We start from the raw sequence: 19,274 nt of genomic DNA, 5'->3' as shown, positions 1-19,274 counted from the left end.
TGTTTATTGTCTCAAAGAGGTTTTTTTGGCCATTTTCCAACAATTCGGGATTATTTCAAGACTTCCGAAGAGTGAGGAAGATATCCGAAAGCTGCCGAAGATTTCCGAAAGCTGTCGAAGATGTCTAAAGGCTGCCGAAGATGTCCGAACACTGCTGAAGATGTCCAAAGACTGCCGAAGATGTCTGCTGAGACTGTCGAAGATGTCCGCTGAGACTGCCAAAGATGTCCACAGACTTATGACCGACGATATTTGAAGACTACCGCAGATTTGGCTTGTATAACTCATAACAATTCTATTCTTAAAGCGCCCTACAGCGAGGATTCACTAACCTTGACCACTTAGAGAGAATATATTAGTAAAAAATCAGATAATGATATTCAAATCAAACAGCCAATGGGATAGAACATCGAAATAAACAGTAAAATTAAGCAAATTTACGGATTGCCATCCGTTGTATGAATTCCTCAGTATGATTGGTTGGCTTTGTGAGATGGTCGCAGTTGGTGTATCTGCACTGTAAACAAAAAGAGATAAATACGAAAATTACAAGGAAAATGAGAGTTAACATATATGAGTGTTTAAATTTGACTAGTAATAAATGTAATAACAGAATATTCTTTTACCAATAAGATCGGCTACAGTGCTCACAATGTATAATGGTCAACAAAAATGACAGACATGCCACTCCATCCTGGCCAAAAACATTTGATTATATTCCATATCTGAATAGTCGCGATTGGCCCAACTGTTTCTAGAGATCAAGGCGGAAATGAGCGCGGATGGTGCGACCAAATCTGCTGAACGTTATGTCTGTATCGTTATCCGCATCGCTCTCCGAGTCGGTGTCGAATTCATCCTGTTGCTCGGGGAGGTCTGTCATGTCACCAACTGCGACAACTCCGAGCATGCTTTCGTCAACAAAGGTGATTCTCGGTACTTCGTTTGTAGCTCGTGGAATATTTGTATCCTGGTCGACTCGTTCTTTATTGTCTGTCCCTGGATTATCTTAAACATCCTCTTGGAATGTTACTCTAGTACACGATGGCGCACTGGAATATACAGCTAGCGGCAGGGCTCCTGCTTTGTCTTTTGTTGATTCGCTTCTTACCGTCCTTGACAGGTCGATACCTGTCAACCAATTCCTTCATGGCTGCCTCAATGTTGGGGTCAACGTTATCAGCTGGAGGAGGTTTCATCAAATCTACGTCCCGTAACTCCACACTGGATTTAGGCACTGGATAATAAGACTTCTCAAGTGTGAAGTACTTCGCACCCCACTTCGTTGTTCTCTTTAAAGATTCCTTTGAAATTGTTCCAAAGTCTTGAGCATACTGAAGAGCGGTGAAAGTCTCGTTTTTGAAGTGGGAGACTGCATGAAGGTTCTCCACCTGAGTTTTTAGCAGCGTACGCATGTCAATGTCACCAAGATAGTCCTCGTTTACATTCTTAACGTTATTTCGTTGCTGTTCCATACCTCTTTCGAGAAGCACCAATGACTCCTGTGTTTTGCTGGAAACAGTTCCTTCAGGGCCATTTATTGTTGCCGTTTCTTTCATTTTATAGTGCTGCCTTACTTCAGCGACTGTGTTTTTAATATAAGCATTTACAGATGAAACATTGCACACAGCATCTTGAAGAGATAATTGGACCGCGTCGATCGTATGTGCACCAATTCCAAAACTATCATAGAGACATTCGAGGTTGCGAAGAAAGGACACTTTGCCAGTAAGCCTCGAAGCTAGTTTGATTGTTTCAGCAGCTATATCGGAAACAAAAAAAAGTTTTCTACAAGGAACAGATTGCATGAAATTGTGTAAATGAGTAGCTTTCTTCAGTTCCATCAACGGTTCCTTCATGGCCAGTACCCAACAAGGTCTCGACTGTTGCACTTAAGGGATTAAAGGTCTTAACCTTTTGATCTTTGTTGTCGGTGAAAACAATGTTGCCCTCATAACCATGCAGCCTCCTGATTTCCTTACAAGAATCTGAAGAATTCTGCAAGAGTCGCTCAACATTGACAGAATCGAGGTTACAACCATATAACCCTCCAGCTGCACTAGTTGCAGCCAAGTATGCTGATTGCCGCAGAACATAGAGAGATTCAACACTTGTCACGTCATTGGAGTAGTTTATCTGTCTCAGCTTACTACCAATGATAGCCACTCCATTGTACTCTAACTCCAGCTGCATTATGCTTCTCCGCTCATCAACTGCACACAAGAGGATATCCTTACTTACCGCACAGATGGAAGTTGATTTATTTAAAGGTGGGTTAATCTGGACAATTTGTTTATTCAGTTCTCGACTTGTGCAGCTAAAGATCTCAGATGTGTCGTCAACCGCTTCTGTAGAACTGGACCTGTACCCTCAAGTGACAATCTGAAACGACTAAGCTGCGAGAGCAAATCAGCTCGCGATTTTAGGCGTCCGGGTTTGAAAAGTGCTTCGCCTTTCAATTCAACGAAACGGATTGCTGATGAGCCTCTCTCTGCAACGAAGACTACGCCATTGGTAAAGCATAGGTCCCGCGCATCCTTGAATACTTCCCTCCGAACATTTACATCGACTGGTCGGTGTAAAAGCAGTTCTACGAGACTATCGAGAGTCGAAATCGTGGTCTAACACCAGTACTTTGCCTTGGGGCCCAATTTCAAGTGCAACTGGTCTTTTGCAAACACTACTTTGGTTGGATTTCCAGAAGCGGTACTTTTCAGGAACTATTGTGTGGATTACCAAACGTATCCCCTTAAGCACATCCAGTACTGAGGGTCTAGTAAGGCGCATTATCGGTTCTAAGGAAAAGAGCATTTCAGCTTTGGCTCACTGTTCGCGAGTGCATTTCCTTGATTTTCTTGCAGAATTTAAAAGAGCAGACAAAATTTGAAAATCCTTAAAAAAAACTTTGGGGTCTCCTTTCAAACACTTGACAGTATTTTCTTCAAGAACAGTAAACATTAAAAAAATGGCCAATTTAACAGTAAACACTAAAAAATATGGACAAATAACACTAAACCCCATTCAGACCCTCCAGTAGGTTACAGAAACTGCCTTGGTTCTCGTTCATCTAAGGCGCTACGATGAGAGAATCATCTGGAGAGGACCTAGCAGTCGTTGTCTCTTAGCACTCACAAATGAGCTGTAGGAAAAAGTAAAAGGAACATGATGGTCCTTAAATCAAATCATAGACTATTCAACCATTTTTTTGTTTTGGACCAAAAGATATTTTATTTTGTTTTGATGATATAATGCAAGCAGTGTAAGCATCATATAACTTGTAGTGTAGGCTAACTTAAGAGAAAAAATCATTTTGTAAGTAGGCTTGAACGTGTGTATCGATTTACATAAATTGTAGTAGGGGTAGTATTGTGAGTAACGTAGATGTAAGCATTCAGTGGTATCGTAATTATTGTAAGTGTTTACGTAGTGTTACTACTGCAATGTTGTATGTAAGTTGAAAGTTAATAAAGACAGCTGTTAACCGAAAAAGAAAAAAATTAAACCACTCTTCGCAGCAACATTGGTTGTGACAGTTTTCTGACCATTTGTCACATTGAATAGATTATCCTGACTTGTTTTAAGCCTCAAATTTACTTTTGTTTTGTTATCAGCTGCGCGGAATATCCGGAATCTTCGCCAGAGAAACCTTCTAATTCTAGGGTAAGCCAATATTTTATTTTTAAACACCTCTATGGATATGAATTTATTTACTTGTGAATGTGGCCAGGGAAGGTTATCAAAATCTTCTTCTTCAGCACAAGTTATTTGAATAGCTGGAGTCGTATTCAATTTACCCTGGAATTCGGCCTTTACATCGTATTTTAGAAATTAAACATCTTACTTGACAGTTTAGCATATAATACGCGCGGATATTTAGCAAGTTGCATGGTACTTCTGATTCCTGTTTGGGCAAGGAAAGATTCGGGGAAATGAGCAAAATGAACGCTAGTATCATACGTCAAACCACCAAATGAGCGGTTTCCCGCGCCACTATTATTTCATTTTCCAGCGTTTAGGCCTCTAGTTTTCGAAATAATTCCTGCAACTTTATCTGAGCATCGTATCGATCGCATAAGGCATGTGCAAGAGAAGGAAACTGCTCAAACGATTGTTGTTAAAGCACCAAGCCAAAAACCGAAAAGGTTAAGATGGTGTATGGTTATGTGCAGCTAATCGCCAGCTGCAGGCTGTACCCTTTTAAAAAGCTTAATCCTTCAGGGTCACGATGTGTATTTAAAGCTACAAACTCAAAGTGCCAAATACTTCAGTCAACTATCACAGTTAAAAGAAATAGGTGGCACTTTGGCCTGCGGATGGCATCGGAGAAAAGAAACGATTCTCATAGGTGAGCTGCGATCAAAAAAAATAACAGAAAGTAGCCAAATATATGGCTACTAATTCGGGTTTCGACGTGATTTAAACCCATGCCTCTCAGATAGTTGTCGGACGTTATGACCAAGTGAGCGACAAAGCTACTCTTTGGCGTCGAGACAAATTTTGAACTATCATAAAAATCCAAAACATAATCTCCAGACCATGTTTCAGGAGTTAATACCCATGGCAGTGGGATGGTTGTGTCCTTATGTGGTGATGCTGGAGAGTACCTTTTCAGGTGTATTTCATGGAAATGAAACAATCCTCACTACTGCCCAATTGAGGCACGATATCTTCCTGATATCCACCGAATTTATACAACGCATTTGAAACTAGCCACGCAGAATAAGTTTGTGGTCGATTTATTAAGCAAGTACACCTTCATGGATAAATTCGGCATATTCCTCACTATAGAAACATTGCTTGGATTTTGAAATTCTTGTAATTAGGATATAACAATAAGATAGATCACTTTTTTCTGTTATAGGCAAAATAACGGGAATTCAAATTCCCCGACTCTGTGTAAAATTTACTGATCAGCATCGCAATTGAGTAATTCTGTTCAAAGGAACAGCTGGTTGGGAGCGTGCAGTTGTAGGTCTCTGAGATACAGCCCCACAATAATGAATTATGTTCTTGAAAGTTGTCTTAAATTGTGGAATTCTCAGGGGATAAATTACTACGTTCACAAGCGAGTTGCTAAACTGTAAAATCCTGCTTAGGTACAATAATGTCAAAGAAATCCGCAAACGGTCAAACGAAAACAAGTTATTGAAAACTTGAAATGGAGTCCAAGTTAAAAGAGAAGCTCCTGTAACCAAAAATAAAGTGTTGGCTAATTTTGATTCTCTTGCAGCTCTGTGATTTCGGATTCCCTTCGTAGATTTCCGTTTGATCCAAATACTGAAATACGCGACACACATGGTTAACAATGGCGTGGTCTGGAATAGGAGGAGAAGAAATCTATAACTTGGATGTTTTATAATCTCATAAGAGTAAAGAATGAGAACAGTAACGAAGACTGCTGCTACCATCCACGGTATGGCAATAGCGTAGATGTAATTACGAGATGTCAGAGTTCTGTGGCGTAAAGGGCATACGATGGCAAACATTCTCTCCAAGGAAATGACTGCTAGTGTATAGATGGACGTTAAACCAGTGAAAGCGTCAAAAGATGTTGACACGAGCCACCAAAAATGGGAATATTCCGTGCTGTTATTTTTTATAAAAAGTGGAATTGCAAACAATCCAACCATTAAATCAGCAACAGCCAAACTGATTAGTAGAAAGTAAGATCGTTTGCGTGATCCCTGTCGGTGGAATACCCAGATGGTGAAGAAGTTTCCCAAAATGATCAGTACTGCTAACAGTCCAAAAGCCGAACTCCAAAAAATGTTCCACGAGTTGAAATCCATGTTTGTAAGCAATTGTTTCCTTTAGACCTCTCCTAGCTCACTTTCCCTGATTGAAATAAAAATTATAAACTTTCAGATTAGAATAAAGTCTTCCGTCATCATCATTGTCACCATGTTCTTGCTATAATTGTTATTACTTCACCGCGACCGATAAAACAACAACTTTGCGGCTGTTTACAGAGAAGTGGGTGAACCTAGGTTAGTGAGGTAACCCATCTCTTTGGGATTATTTGGTTAGTTATGTTGATCTGTGGCTTAGTTGGTTATATCAATATGCGCAATCTATTTCAATGAGCCAGCTTATTACGTATATGTTCAGACTGAAGGGTAGCTGAGGACATTTCCCTTGTTACAAAATTGAAACTAACACTTTGAGATCTTGCAAAATAAAACCAATTCGTTTGAAACAATTGTTAAAAAAAAGGAAAAAAGAAGAAGAAGAGAAAGTTAAAAGTAGGAGGAAAAAGAGAAAAACTGTAACTCTTTAATTCCGCATCCCTGAATTCATAAGCGTAGACCCAAACGTTTGGGTTACAGAAAAAGAATTAAAACATCCGCCTAAAGGGTGTTCCTCAATGGGGCAATTTGCACCCTTATAACTTTACTCAAGTGCTGCTGGTACACATTTTGATTCTAATTTTAGTCATGGTTTAGCTGAACTTGGAGGAGCGCACACACGCTACCCGGAAGTTCCAGAGGTCTTTGCGATGCTCTATTATGACCTGAGCAGGACAAAGTCTCTAAAGATAAGTTTACTAGTTAAACCTCAGCGCTGAATAATCGAAAGGAAATATACGAAAATGAGACATCTGGAGAAGTTACTTTTGAATTTTGTGATTCTTAACAGATAAACCATAGCGTTCACTAAGCCACAACAAAGCTTGATAAACACTGTTGACTAGCTATGCGAGAAATCTTCATTCACGTCCCATTAAAACTAAATTTACGAATTTTGAAATGAAGCCCGTTTTATAAAGAGAAGTATCTGTTTGAAATTCAGTGTCTCATTTATTCCGGTCAAGTAATGGTGATTTCTCAGCTTCTTCCAAGAAACAACATTACTGTGCAGATGGTTATGACGGTGGAACTCAGATCTGCAAAACATATTTGGGATTCCTCTAAATCAACTCAAATGGAGATAACTTCTATAGCAGACACTGTACTGAGTAAAAAAAATCATACACGCCGTTCTTGGTGTCTTACACAAAAATAAACCCCACCAGCAAACTAGACAGAGAACTTCCTGCCTTGAGTCAGAAAGGAAAACAGGAACATTCAAGGAGATTTTCGTTGGCAACGCATTCCGCCTGATCATATTACTTTCCTTTACTCGCCCACACAATCAAGAACAAATAACAATACATAATTCGAAAGCTGAATATGTCATGATCACCTGAAGCCAGTACCTAAAAGACATTTAAGAGGCTGTCTCTCTTATTTCCACCCGGTCAATTTTGCGTCAAAAATAATATTTCCTGAAACTCTTTCAACAGAAATACTTTACCTAGGAAAGAACTAAATTAGATTTGGTTTGATTCCATAATTATTCCAGTCCGTAGGGACCGTCGCAACGCCTCGAAAATTGAAAAATAGGCATATTTTGTAACATTGTAAAATATTTGATTCGCATAGTTAAGCCACAAAATTTATATCAGATTGCTTAAAAACCTTTCTAGTTTGCCAAGAAAGTTTGAATTTGCCCTCTCAATATATTTGAAAAGGCGAATTTTAGCATATTCTGACCACTAGAAATCGCCATCGGCCGATGGCCGTAAATAACCTTGATATAGACGTTAAGTTTTGGGATTTGGGACCTGGTTGACGATTCTATCCTACACAGCCGTTAAGTTTAGACCTTTATAGGTAAAAATATGCAAAAACCCCTGTACGTTTTCGATTTTTCAAAAGTTATGACCGTTTGAATCAGCACATGTACGAGCATTCGCGATTTTTTCGCCTACACCAAAATCGAACCACTGGAGCAGATAACAGCCAACTTAAGAATGAGAATCAATAGCATATGTCTAATAAGGTTTAATTTCGAGGGACGAATCTCAACACACCGCTGAGGCACAAGAAATAGGGGGCCCTTTCTGACAATAACTACATGGTCTGGATACTTTGTTGATTAGCTGACTTCACTGAAAGCCTGGGGGGGGGGGGGGGGCAGTGTCCAGTGACATTTATAGCGATAAGAAAGGAGAATTAGTAATTAGATCATGATAGACAAAGGCTTAATGTTAAAGGATTAATATCATTTTGCAGATTATTATAAGTTTAAAATAAGGTTTTAAGCAACAAATCAAATATCGGTCTTACTGAAAGGACTAAACCATTACATCATCAGCTTGTTTAACTAAATAGCCACGAAGTCATGTTACGTAAGGGAGCTCATCACTTCATTGCAAGTCGTTTTTATGGTGCAGAGAATTACCCTTAATTGGAGGAAAATTGCTTTACAGAACCGTCAAACACTAACGAGGTGAAAATAAAACGAAAAGGGATCATGTCAAGTGGATTCTGGCAAATACCCCTACATCCAGATGGTGCTGACGGGGCGATTCTGTTTTAGACGGCTACTGTTTGGAATCGCAAGTGGAAAATTTCCAGTGTCTCATGACGGATATGCTAAAGAATGAAGAAGGCTGTAAAGCAATTATGGATGACATCATTGTGTTTGGAAGGTCAGCTGAGGAGCATGTTGAGAACCTAAATGGAACATTACTAGTCATCAAGAAGTCGGGATTGAAATTGAACAAAGAGAAATGTGAGATCAAGAAGAACTGTCTAACCTACTTTGGTCATGTCCTTAGAACAGATGGACTAAGTCCAGACCCTGAAAAGGTAAAAGCGAAAAGATCGTCCCTATAACGAATAGGTCTCCTAAAGAGTCTTCCACTGGAAGTCCTCTGTTCCGGGATTGAGTTATGAGTGGGACTGGTGTCGCTGTTTTCCGGAACTTTGCTGACATAATTGGCATGACTCCACCTTTGCCTGTGATTGTTCTTGAACAAAATGCAACTGGGCGGAGTTGGTCACCGTGACCTTGCATCAGAACCCCACCATAACCCAATTAAAATAGGGTTATTTGTTTTTGCGAAATACGTTCTTTTAAAAGGATGTTAGACAGTCAGTTAATCATCTATTGGAACAGTTTGTGTCTCAAGCTATAGATTTCTAGATTTAAGAATATGTTCAGTTATTCCTCTAAAGGGGGAGATGTGTCGATACTGTGCGGACCTATTTTATTGTTTCTAGGTAACACTAGAACATGCGCAGAGCGAAGACAACCATGTGCTTAGCCAAATGGCTGACTTTGTACATCTCGGTTTGTTGTTGTTTTAAAATAAACTTAGTTGAGATTTCAAGACAGCATGACTTGTATAAGGTTCTCACACGATCTAGTCTAGGAGAAGAACTATTAAGCATCACTTTGTTCACAAATATTCAAATCCAATATTCCTTCTGCTCGAAAAAAATTAAAATATCTTGCATCGTAGCTTCATCTGCGAATAATCTTAGATTAATATTCACATATTAGTTATTATTACTAGTGGTCAGGAAGCTTCCAAGGTTGAAAAAACCGCTACAAAATGCAATCTTAGTACAGTTTCAAAATATTATAACTCCGTCCATTTTATTTCCCATTGCCCACTGGAAAATCCATAATTTCAACAAACCCTGATAATTTGCTCAAATAAATGGGAAGTTAGATCAACAAAGCTTCGCAAGTAATGTTGTCTCCACAGGGGATTATGTCATCTCCCGTCTTCCTCTTCACTACATTAGAATTTCCTGGTAAATAGATCGTGTTACAGTCACGTTTTCTTGTTCAAGCGAAAGAAAGTTGGATCATGTATCTTATGGGGGGCCTCGACCGATACATCGGTCGATATATCGGTCGATACATCGGTCGATACTCAGCCGAGTATCGGTCGATACTCGATCGAGTACAGGTCGATATATCGGTCCAGTATCGACCAATGTATCGACCGATGTATCGACCGATAGTCCACTTAATGATACTCATGGCGTCGGTCGACATATCGACCGCGATTCTGTCAGTGGTATATCAGTCAACTATCGGTTGACTGTCGGTCAAGTATCGGTCGATACTCGATCGATTATCGGTCGATACTCGATCAATATCTTGTTAGCCTAAACGTCCAGTAGGAAACGTTAATTAACAAATATCTGAATGCTCATTGGTAGCGTTTTGTCGCCATCCAATGCATCATTCTCGGACTAGTGCCAGTCCCATTTGCTCTTTTAAGTTCTCTATATACTCGGTGAAGTAACGACTGAGTATCGACCAACATAACAGACCACTCAATAGCGATTGTCTTTTTAACCCTTTAGAATTAATTGATGTACATTTCACTAGTTTAATTGATGTAGGTGAAATATTGAGTTGGGTCAAAAATTTTCTGAAGTAACTCGTATTTTTGCCGGTACTTTAATGTTTGCTTTTCATAGAAAATAAAACGTTTTCAACAACAACAATAACAGCAAGCGTTAGGCAAAAGCTAAAGAGTTCCTTGATGGTCAAAATAAGGCTACATGGGTTATAATGAGAAGATATTACAAAGGCGGATCCAGGCGAGGGGTTGAGGGCGCTGTAACCCCCTCTTTGAACAGTATGTTCTTGTTATTTGTTTAACTCTTCATAAAAATAATATGATAAAATTGTTTTATACGTAGTTGGTTCACTTCTACCAATCGACTGATTGTCAAGTTACGTTGAAGGGTGTAAAATCCGGATAATTTTCCGGGGGGCATGGCCCCGTATCCGACAACCCCCTTTCAAGAACTCCTGGATCCTCCCCTGTATTGTATGAAACTGGCATTTAAACCATACATATTAGCGATGTAATTTTAATAAAACGTAAACCACTGTTTATAAGAACTTCTCCCCCGCTTATAACCCCTCCCCGGTTATAGACCCACCTACTTGTAAGCAGAAAAATTCATTCGATTACAATTCCCCCCCCCCCCCCCGGATGTAAGCCTCTCTCTAGTTTTCCTTGTTTCCTAAATAATAAGCACTCTCGAAGAACACGGTACTACTCAGTTCAAACAGAAAGATTTTAGAGGAATCAGTTATTATACATGATTGCTGCATCAGTTTTAAAGAAAACACTGCTATCGATGCAGGTCCTGTGTAAAAGATAAATTGTAAAAGGCTAGTAAAAAGTTACATTAAAAGAATTATTCAAACAATTGCAAGTTACACGAAAATTAAGTTATATTACATTAAAAGGAATTCTAAAAAATAAATTAACCTTTGCAAAAAAAAAAAAAAAAAAAGCGCTTGGTGCATTCTAGGTTAACTTTTTCTAAAATAAGGTCATTACTATTCCTAGTTTTATTTATGTTAAGGAAGTTCGCGCCCATTGTTTCCGCGCATCCTCACTGAGCACGTAATTCATGTCACAACTTCTCACCACATCATACATCAAGCGCGCGCGCTAAGAAAGAAATACTAGGGAGCATAGGGCTTGTTACCGCTTGCATTAACGTCACCTGCAGGTCACTCTCTTAAATGGTCGGTAACTCCATATTGTCTTATCTTATCTTGATGTTCTCCAGTAAAAAAAAAAAAACAAAAGTTAAAACAAAACAAAAACCGAAAAAATCTGTATGTGAGAAGTTACAAATATTTCCCCTTTTCTACTCTCGTGCGACCTAAGTTTTCTTCGATTGTGGACGGGCAAGACTAGTATGTATTCTTTTTTCAGGAGTATTTTACCTTAAGGAATGACATCAGCTGCAAAAGTTTTGTTAATAGACGTAGTTCTGCTGAACTGAGAACGTTAACCTGATCTAAATTCCACTACTATAGTTTCTTTAATTGTTGATAGTTGTAAGCTAAAATCGTCTCAAAATAACAAGAGCTTCTAACAACGCATGGGCTTCAATGCGTCTTTTCTCGGAAACGAGCAAGATGACACTCCTTGTTTTTCCTTCTCGCCAAAAGTTGAATTGATCTTTACCTTACTGCATGACAAGTTTTAAAACAATCTGAACGTGAGAACATTTTGGTCGCGAACGTCCTTAATTAAAACTAGAAAATAAAACGCATTTTGAGCAACACTGCCGTAGCTCAATTCGAAACTTTTTTTTATTATATACGCCCCTCCCCCTTCCAATTTATAAGCCCATCAAAAACCCTTTAGGAAGCTTATAAGCGGCAGTTTACGATAGTGCGTGACAAGCGTGGGACAGTTGTCTGAAAAGGTGAAAAAATTAACTAGTTTCTGATAGGGTTCAAACCTTAATTTTTTTACGCATATTAAATACCTGCCGATATCGACACTTTATCGGTGCACTAAAAGCAAGGAGGCAAGGTATACTTTTATTACACACAAAGAATTGTTTTAATGTATAGTCAGGGGTGGATCCAGGATTTTTTCTAGGAGGGGGTGCGCCACTAAGGAATGGCGAAACTGACTGGTGACTGGACGTAAACACCAGTTGTATTAGAAAGCCGCTGGTCATGCATATGTCAGCGAGGGGTGCACACCCCCTGCACCCTCCCCCTAGATCCGCCCCTGTACAGATATCCGAACGCTGGGCTCCGACCGGGTTGCCGACTAGGCCTGTTCAAAGGCTACTCCGCTATCATTTCTCTTTTCCTCTTGCCCTCTTAAATCGGTTTACAAGCTGATGAGCTTTTTGCGGTAGACTTCTCTTTTTCGGTTGTAATGTTCCCCTGTAAATGTAAACAGTGTCACATCACTGCGAAAACTTTCCCGGGAGCGGTCAATACTTCTTTGTCGCAAGACTCGCTAAGGGGTTCTGAGTTGCGTTTCATTGGTTGGCTGCATGGCCGAGCTGACAACCGCTTCAGCGAGGTGCGTAAACTGTGAATTTTTTCCGAGGTCGAAAACTCAAGGTTTATTTTTGCGTGCACGGTATGTAGATTTATAGAACTTTAATTAAACTTGGCCAAAATATTCGTCAGATATTAGCGCACCAAAGTTTGCGAGGCTTTTACCGACGTCCCAGCGAGTAACAACAATCAGAAGATCTTCTATTGCCCAAATTCAAAAGGGATTTTCTAAGCAACCGATAGAAATATAGAAAAAGCCTGAGTGATATAGTTCAGTCTGCTCGGATGTCTGCGATAACGCGAAGGCTGGTAATTCAGTTACGGAAAGTACGGTTAGCTTTGCGCTTTAAAGCTGGTGCATGCCTACCAAAACAAAAATGTTAAAATGTATTGATATTTTCGGATTTTACAGTTTATTAGCTTTACAGTGATATATATGTTACCGTGGTTTTCTTTAAAGTAGCGCGCACGGAATATTTTCCCGGAAGGCACCCTTGAAGGTCTTCAGTAATCTTAAAACTATGTGTAGGTTTAACTTAAATAACTATAGAAGGGGGCAGATGAAAAATAAGCAGTCTATAGATTGAATACAGACATATGACTACTTCAAAAACGCTACTCGTCAATCTTTGCATTTCGTGTGCCAACGGGAGTGGCAATATACCACAAGTTTACTATCTTCTATTTTTGTGGTGTCTATGCGCTTTTAAACGACTAAATGCATGGTTACATTTCTGTGTTAACGTTTAACCAAGGATTGCGTCCACTGTGACCCTCAGTTGGTCCCAGACAAAACTTAAGGTTTATTTTATATTCTGCAGATGTATTGGGCGAAAAGCAGTGTGTGCAAACTGTCTTAAAGAAAAATAAGGATAGTGTGGTTCGACGTGATAGCGAGAATGAAGACCGCCAGAGTGATGATAGTGTCGAAGAGATCAAGGAACCTGCCCAAAAAAAGTCTAGAGGTATGTAAAAGAATCTGTTCTTGTGCACAACTTTTGCATAATTGCTACATGTGAGTTCGTTGTATTTCCGAAGACATGGTTAAAAAAAGAGATTGCGTAACGGTACCCGCGGGTGACAGTTTAAAGTCGTTAAAGTGTACGTACGGAAAGATAAACAACAGGCAAAAGAGTGTTAATTTTCCCGCTTTTCATCGTGCGCAAAATGGCATGGCTTCACGTAAGAGTAATGCGCTCAAATAAAGGGCATGCATATTGCTCCGGTCAGCGGTTTCAAAAACCTATTTAATTTATAGGGGAGAAACACATTCACGGCCAAATATTTTTAAAAGAATGTAAGACGGCGGGTATTTTTGAAAAAGAATAACATTTTCCTACAGATGTTCAATCAGAACAAAAGTTGGGTCATACTGCAGATTTTGAGTTAAAGCTGTTGAAACTGTTAGGACTGTTAGGGCCCAGTCCCCTTAAACACTCAGCAGTTTAGTTTGGCTATTTATTAACCTCTTTATTGTCGAAAATGTCGCATATCCGTGAGGTTTTGGCCGTATAATATCGTATTTGAAGTGTACTTAAGAGCTTAAAAATCGGGCCCTTCTTAGGTCTGTAACCCCTCAAGACTGTAGCAAGCCACCACTAATTTAATGTCATTCTGTTTCTAAGGACTAATTACAGGCCTCAACCTTAGTGGCGTCCACGAAAGGTATGAGGGTGTCCTGGACATCTTGGCAAAGAAGAAGTGCTCCCTTGCCAAGGCAATGAGGGAATATGGTGTGCCTAGGAACACTTTAAGAGACTACATAGGAATATGTGAGTTAAAGATAATTGACCCTGACAAGTACAAAACAGTTGTACAGCAGGAATCGGGAAAAAGCGGCAAAGTGTCGGTTAAATACATTGAAAAGAGTTGTCGGTTAGCCTTGAAGGAGTATCGGGCTCAAGCTAACAAGATGAAAGGAGAAGGCAAACGGCTGCCTTTCTACCCCGAAGAGGATTTTTACAATACAAAAGATTAGTTGAGATGAGCTTAAAACCGGTAGTTTCATGCGTTCTTTACCACATAGCAGTTTAGATCAAATAAGCTGTAATTTGCTTTTGGTTTCGTTAATGTTAGACTGGTTGAGTTGGATGTTTACGTCAAACGAAAAAAGGCTGCTTAGCTGCTTCGCGTACATATGTCCACTATATTGTGATAATTTGCGTTACAATGTTAATTTAAAAAGCACTTTTCGCTGACATTTTTTTCCCAATATTTTCCGTAAATAGTTAACACGAGGCAAATGTTAAATGTTGAAAAGAAAATAATATGATAGCACACGACTAATGCACCACAACAAGAAGTCCCAATCACGTTTTCCATCATCGTGAAACCTTATATTCCTTACGTTAAAGACAACGAAGAACAAATTGTCACGTGGTCATGCCTGTTGTTTGTCTCTTACCCTGGACGTCAGATTAACATTAACCTATGTTTAGACGGGAAATACGTAAATCTTTCCTTGGAAAACTTTTTTTTTACTTTTCTTTTCTTAGATCCTATTTACTAACAAATTAACTGTCCCATCCAGTGGCATAATCGGTTTCTGGCAAATTTCAAATATTGTTTCCATTATAAAACAACTTCTTAGCATGACCTAGCACCGTTAATTTCTGTTCATATGTACTCCAACTGAAAAGTATCATTATTGTCCATCTGATCACGTTGAATTGTAACAAATTCAAGGAAATGAGCCGCTCATTTCCTTGAAGTCGTTACAAATAAACGTGATCAGATGGAAAATAAGTAAAATACTTCTTTTTTCCTATATCTAAATTTCCAGCTGAAAGTAATAGGATTTATGGCCCAGTTATAAATTTCAAATTAAAGGACCGGGCACCATTCAACTTTCAGGCAACAGGATGTTCAGTTTTCAAAGAGCAGTTCTAGGTTATGAACTAATTCACCAGATCACTGATTCACTTGCCGGAATCAGTTGCAATTGTCATACATTATTGTCTAGTAAAAATAAATTTATCCTTTCTATTTCCTTTATTGCGTCGAGAGGGTGCCATGGGTCAAAACAACAGCAAAAGGTACAACAAAATCAGCATAATCTTATTGTTTATGCCTTTCCTAAGCATGATGACCATCAGATTGCTACGAAAAATTATAAGCAATAAGTATGCACTAAGATTGATAGTACATTATCTCATTGTTTGTGTGTTAATTAAGTTTGCTGAACAGTAAAAAATAAAACAAAGTCAGATTTTATTTTGTTAATTGTCCATTGTTAATTAAGTTTGCTGAAGAGTAAAAAATAAACGAAAATCAGAGATTGTTTTTCTATTTTATTTTGTTAATTTTCCACAAAAAAAAATTAAAAGCGGAATCCATCCACAACAGCGTAAATCAATTGCTGTGGACCATTGGGGTTTCTCGCGTTTTCTCGGTGAGGTATCCCTGATGTGCACTACTATATCGGTATGTTGGCAGATTTAGAGATATACTGTTAACCTTGTATGGTGTTGGTGTGTATTCGCCGAATTGTATGAACCTATACATATCCACCGAAACATCTGTCTACCGACCAAAAGATCGGTCGATATATTGTTTGATGTATCGACCGATATATCGACCGATACTAGATACTATCTACCGATATATCGACCGATACTATCGACCGACATATCGACCCATACTAGATACTGTCGACCGATTCTAAATACTATCGACCGATGTATCGACCAATCTATCGGTAGATATATCGACCGATACTAGAGCATTTACCTATCGGTCGCGTATCGGTCGAGTATCGACCGATGTAAAGTATCGGTGAAGCATCGGTGAAATATCGGTGAAGTATCGATGAAGTATCGGTGAAGTGTCGGTCAAGTATCGGTCAAGTATCGGTGAAGTATCGGTGAACCGCCAAGTATATCGACCGATAGGAGTATCGGTCGATACATCGGTCGATACATCGGTCGATACTCGACCGATACTCGACCGATACTCGACCGATATATCGACCTGTACTCGATCGAGTATCGACCGATGTATCGACCGATATATCGACCGATATATCGACCGATGTATCGGTCGAGGCCCCCCATAAGATACATGATCCAGAAAGTTTAAGTCATTGGGTACAATACCTGAGAAACTGTTCAGAGAAACAACAATTGTTAGGCTAGCTTCAAGCAATGAAAGCGAATCTACTGAGGGAAAAAGCAAAACCAGTATGAACGGAAATGAAATCTTTTGGGTATTTGTTGATAACTTGCGACTAAGCGTTCTTTTTTGAGGATTGACGAAATTTCGAGCAATCGAGCACATGTTAACGCGAACGCGAACATGCGAGCACCCGTGAAATTTTTGCGAGAAAAGGCCAAATTTTGCAAGCACTTTTAAACTGAATGGGACCATTCAATATCCCTAACTGTGTCCGTGTTCTGCCTTGACATTCTGATATAACTGGAAATATCCAGGTTGGATGTCACATAATTTCTTAAGTCCTTGGTTCTCAAGGTCGCCACGAATAACAGCTCATTAATTTTTATTTCAATTGTCACGAAATCTTTAAAAAATCCGCGACATAACTTTGCAGTGGTGCAGCCGTGAATATATTTTGCAGTGAAAGAAAGAATTAAAATTTTGATAAGCCACTCAGTGATTTGTTTAAAGTGTTTTTAATTCTGATATAGAATGCTTCGCGATACGAAATTTATAGCGATTTTGATACGGCATATACTGTTCGATGACGTTAGAAGAAAAGATATTCTCGTACTGGGCTCTGTCCGAGCTTTTTCATCAGATCGTCTCAATGTCAAAAGTACTTAATCTAAATTGTAAGATGTTTGTTAACCCTTCCTTAAATTTCTTTCGAAGTTGAAAGGCGAACGTTCATTGGAAATTCAAAAGAACTTAATCTAAATTGTGGGATGTTTGGATAACCCTCCTTTAAATTTCCTTTGAAGTTGAAAGGCGAACGTGCATTGGAAATTCAAACATTGTTAAAAAGTCTACTAAAAGCCTCTTATGCCCTCTAATCAGATTTATTTTTCTCGATATTTTAATCCCTCTAAAGCCGATGGATGTGTATGCCCTGGAAATAACGCATTCCCTATATTTATCAACGTACTTACCGAAACAGGCAGATTTGACAGAAAGTTTTACTTCTCAGAAAAGTTCCTTGCCATCAAGTTGGAATCTACGGAGAGGGAAGTTTAAAAAAACGATTGAATCCCGACAGTATCAATGATTTTTCATCCCTTTGAAATGGAAAGAGATTTTCTCCCTGAATTAAAAAAACTGAATTAACACAAAAAGCACGTTTATGTGCCCCCGTTTCATTCACGCATGTACGCCCGTTTACCCTTTCCCGAAAAATCCTCGTCTTGTGATTGATATTTCCGTTTCCAATATAGGTTCAACAGGCATCCAGCTTTCGTTGTAGCTGCCGGCCTCGTCATGATGCTATTTCTTCACACAGATTTCGTTATCATAGTATTATCAAACAGACGAGTTTTGATGTAAAACGCGTAGACTGGACAAACCGGCTTAGCATATCATTTGATATAACATCACGTTTTTAGCTAACGGTGTCGCTATAAGGAAATGAATGGCAGAAAGTCTGGACAATATTGAGTTCTATGCAGTTAAAGATTTAGCACCCGTGTCACGCAATATGTTAACAGTCTACAGGTCTAGAATCATTTTTAATATATATATTCAACTCTGCCCGATGTATTTTTTACTGTTCTATGCAAGACTTATATGATTACATGCAATCCATCGCATCAAGAGCTTGCTGTTGAGAAGGATCAGTTATTATTCTTTCTTTTTTTATTATTATTTGCCAACATTCCTTCAGATTCATCGTGTTTTGTAAACTGAAGTGAAAAAAAATTCTCAAAACACGTGACATACATGCGTTATGGTTCATTTCAAGACAATCCAAGCTTATACCGGGGCTTACTTTAGTTTTGGCATTAGTCCATTGTGCTGACCATTCTAGAAAATGGCAGGAAACACGAGAAGCAACTTGTTAGAACAAGACGTTCAATTGACAGTGATGATCAAATGTTGGAAATATGCCCATATTTGAGGAACATTTGGCTTCAAACATCTCGATACGTTCGGAACCTCCATAATTCTAAACAAATAAGCGATCACATCTTTTTAGCCTTAACTTCAACTGCATCAACAATTTTTTCCCAAATAAAGATGCAACTTACTTAAAATTGCAATCTACAAGTTTTCAACTCAACGAAGACAGCCGAATTTCGAAACGACTCCCAGCTCACGCATAACTCTCCGATGGAAACCGAAAGTTTGAGTGACTTGAATGTGCAACGTCAGTATTATTATTGTGAGCCTGACGATGAAACACTATCGACCGCATCTCAGAAAATTTGAAAACTTGAAAATTTGACAAATTGCTTTAGAATAACCCATAAGGTGCTCGGATATGTTGTGAATGTATGTGGCCTCACTAGAATACCACATTGATTTGACTGTATTCATGCCTTCCAATGGATGTGTTTGCCTCGGAAATAAGGCATTCCCTACATTTATCAATGTACTTACCGAGACAAGCAGATTTAACAGAAAGTTTTACTTCTCAGAAAAATTCCTTGCCATCAAGTTGGAATCTATCGAGAGTGAAGTTCAAAAAACGATTGAATCCCGACAGCATTAATAAATTTTCATCC

General features: G+C 38.9%; 2 protein-coding genes across 2 annotated transcripts; both read right to left on the bottom strand.

Annotated features, from left to right (window-relative positions):
* Positions 1–1,034: 1,034 nt before the first annotated feature.
* On the bottom strand, positions 1,035–1,559 carry LOC136277680 (uncharacterized). Its single transcript, XM_066160124.1, has one exon. It carries the CDS (start codon positions 1,557–1,559, stop codon positions 1,035–1,037), a length of 525 nt encoding a protein of 174 aa, XP_066016221.1.
* Positions 1,560–4,910: 3,351 nt separating this feature from the next.
* LOC131787427 (adenosine receptor A3-like) lies at positions 4,911–18,699 on the bottom strand. Its single transcript, XM_066160606.1, has 3 exons — positions 18,539–18,699; positions 17,706–17,770; positions 4,911–5,835 (listed from the first exon to the last, which is right to left on the bottom strand). The coding sequence occupies exon 3, from the start codon at positions 5,787–5,789 to the stop codon at positions 4,911–4,913; it is 879 nt and encodes a 292-aa protein (XP_066016703.1). The 5' UTR covers positions 5,790–5,835; positions 17,706–17,770; positions 18,539–18,699.
* Between the last annotated feature and the right edge of the window lie 575 nt (positions 18,700–19,274).

The sequence above is a fragment of the Pocillopora verrucosa genome, chromosome 13 (genome assembly GCF_036669915.1).
Source record: "Pocillopora verrucosa isolate sample1 chromosome 13, ASM3666991v2, whole genome shotgun sequence".
Lineage (NCBI taxonomy): Eukaryota > Metazoa > Cnidaria > Anthozoa > Scleractinia > Pocilloporidae > Pocillopora > Pocillopora verrucosa.
This window is presented reverse-complemented; position numbering and strand designations above follow the sequence as displayed.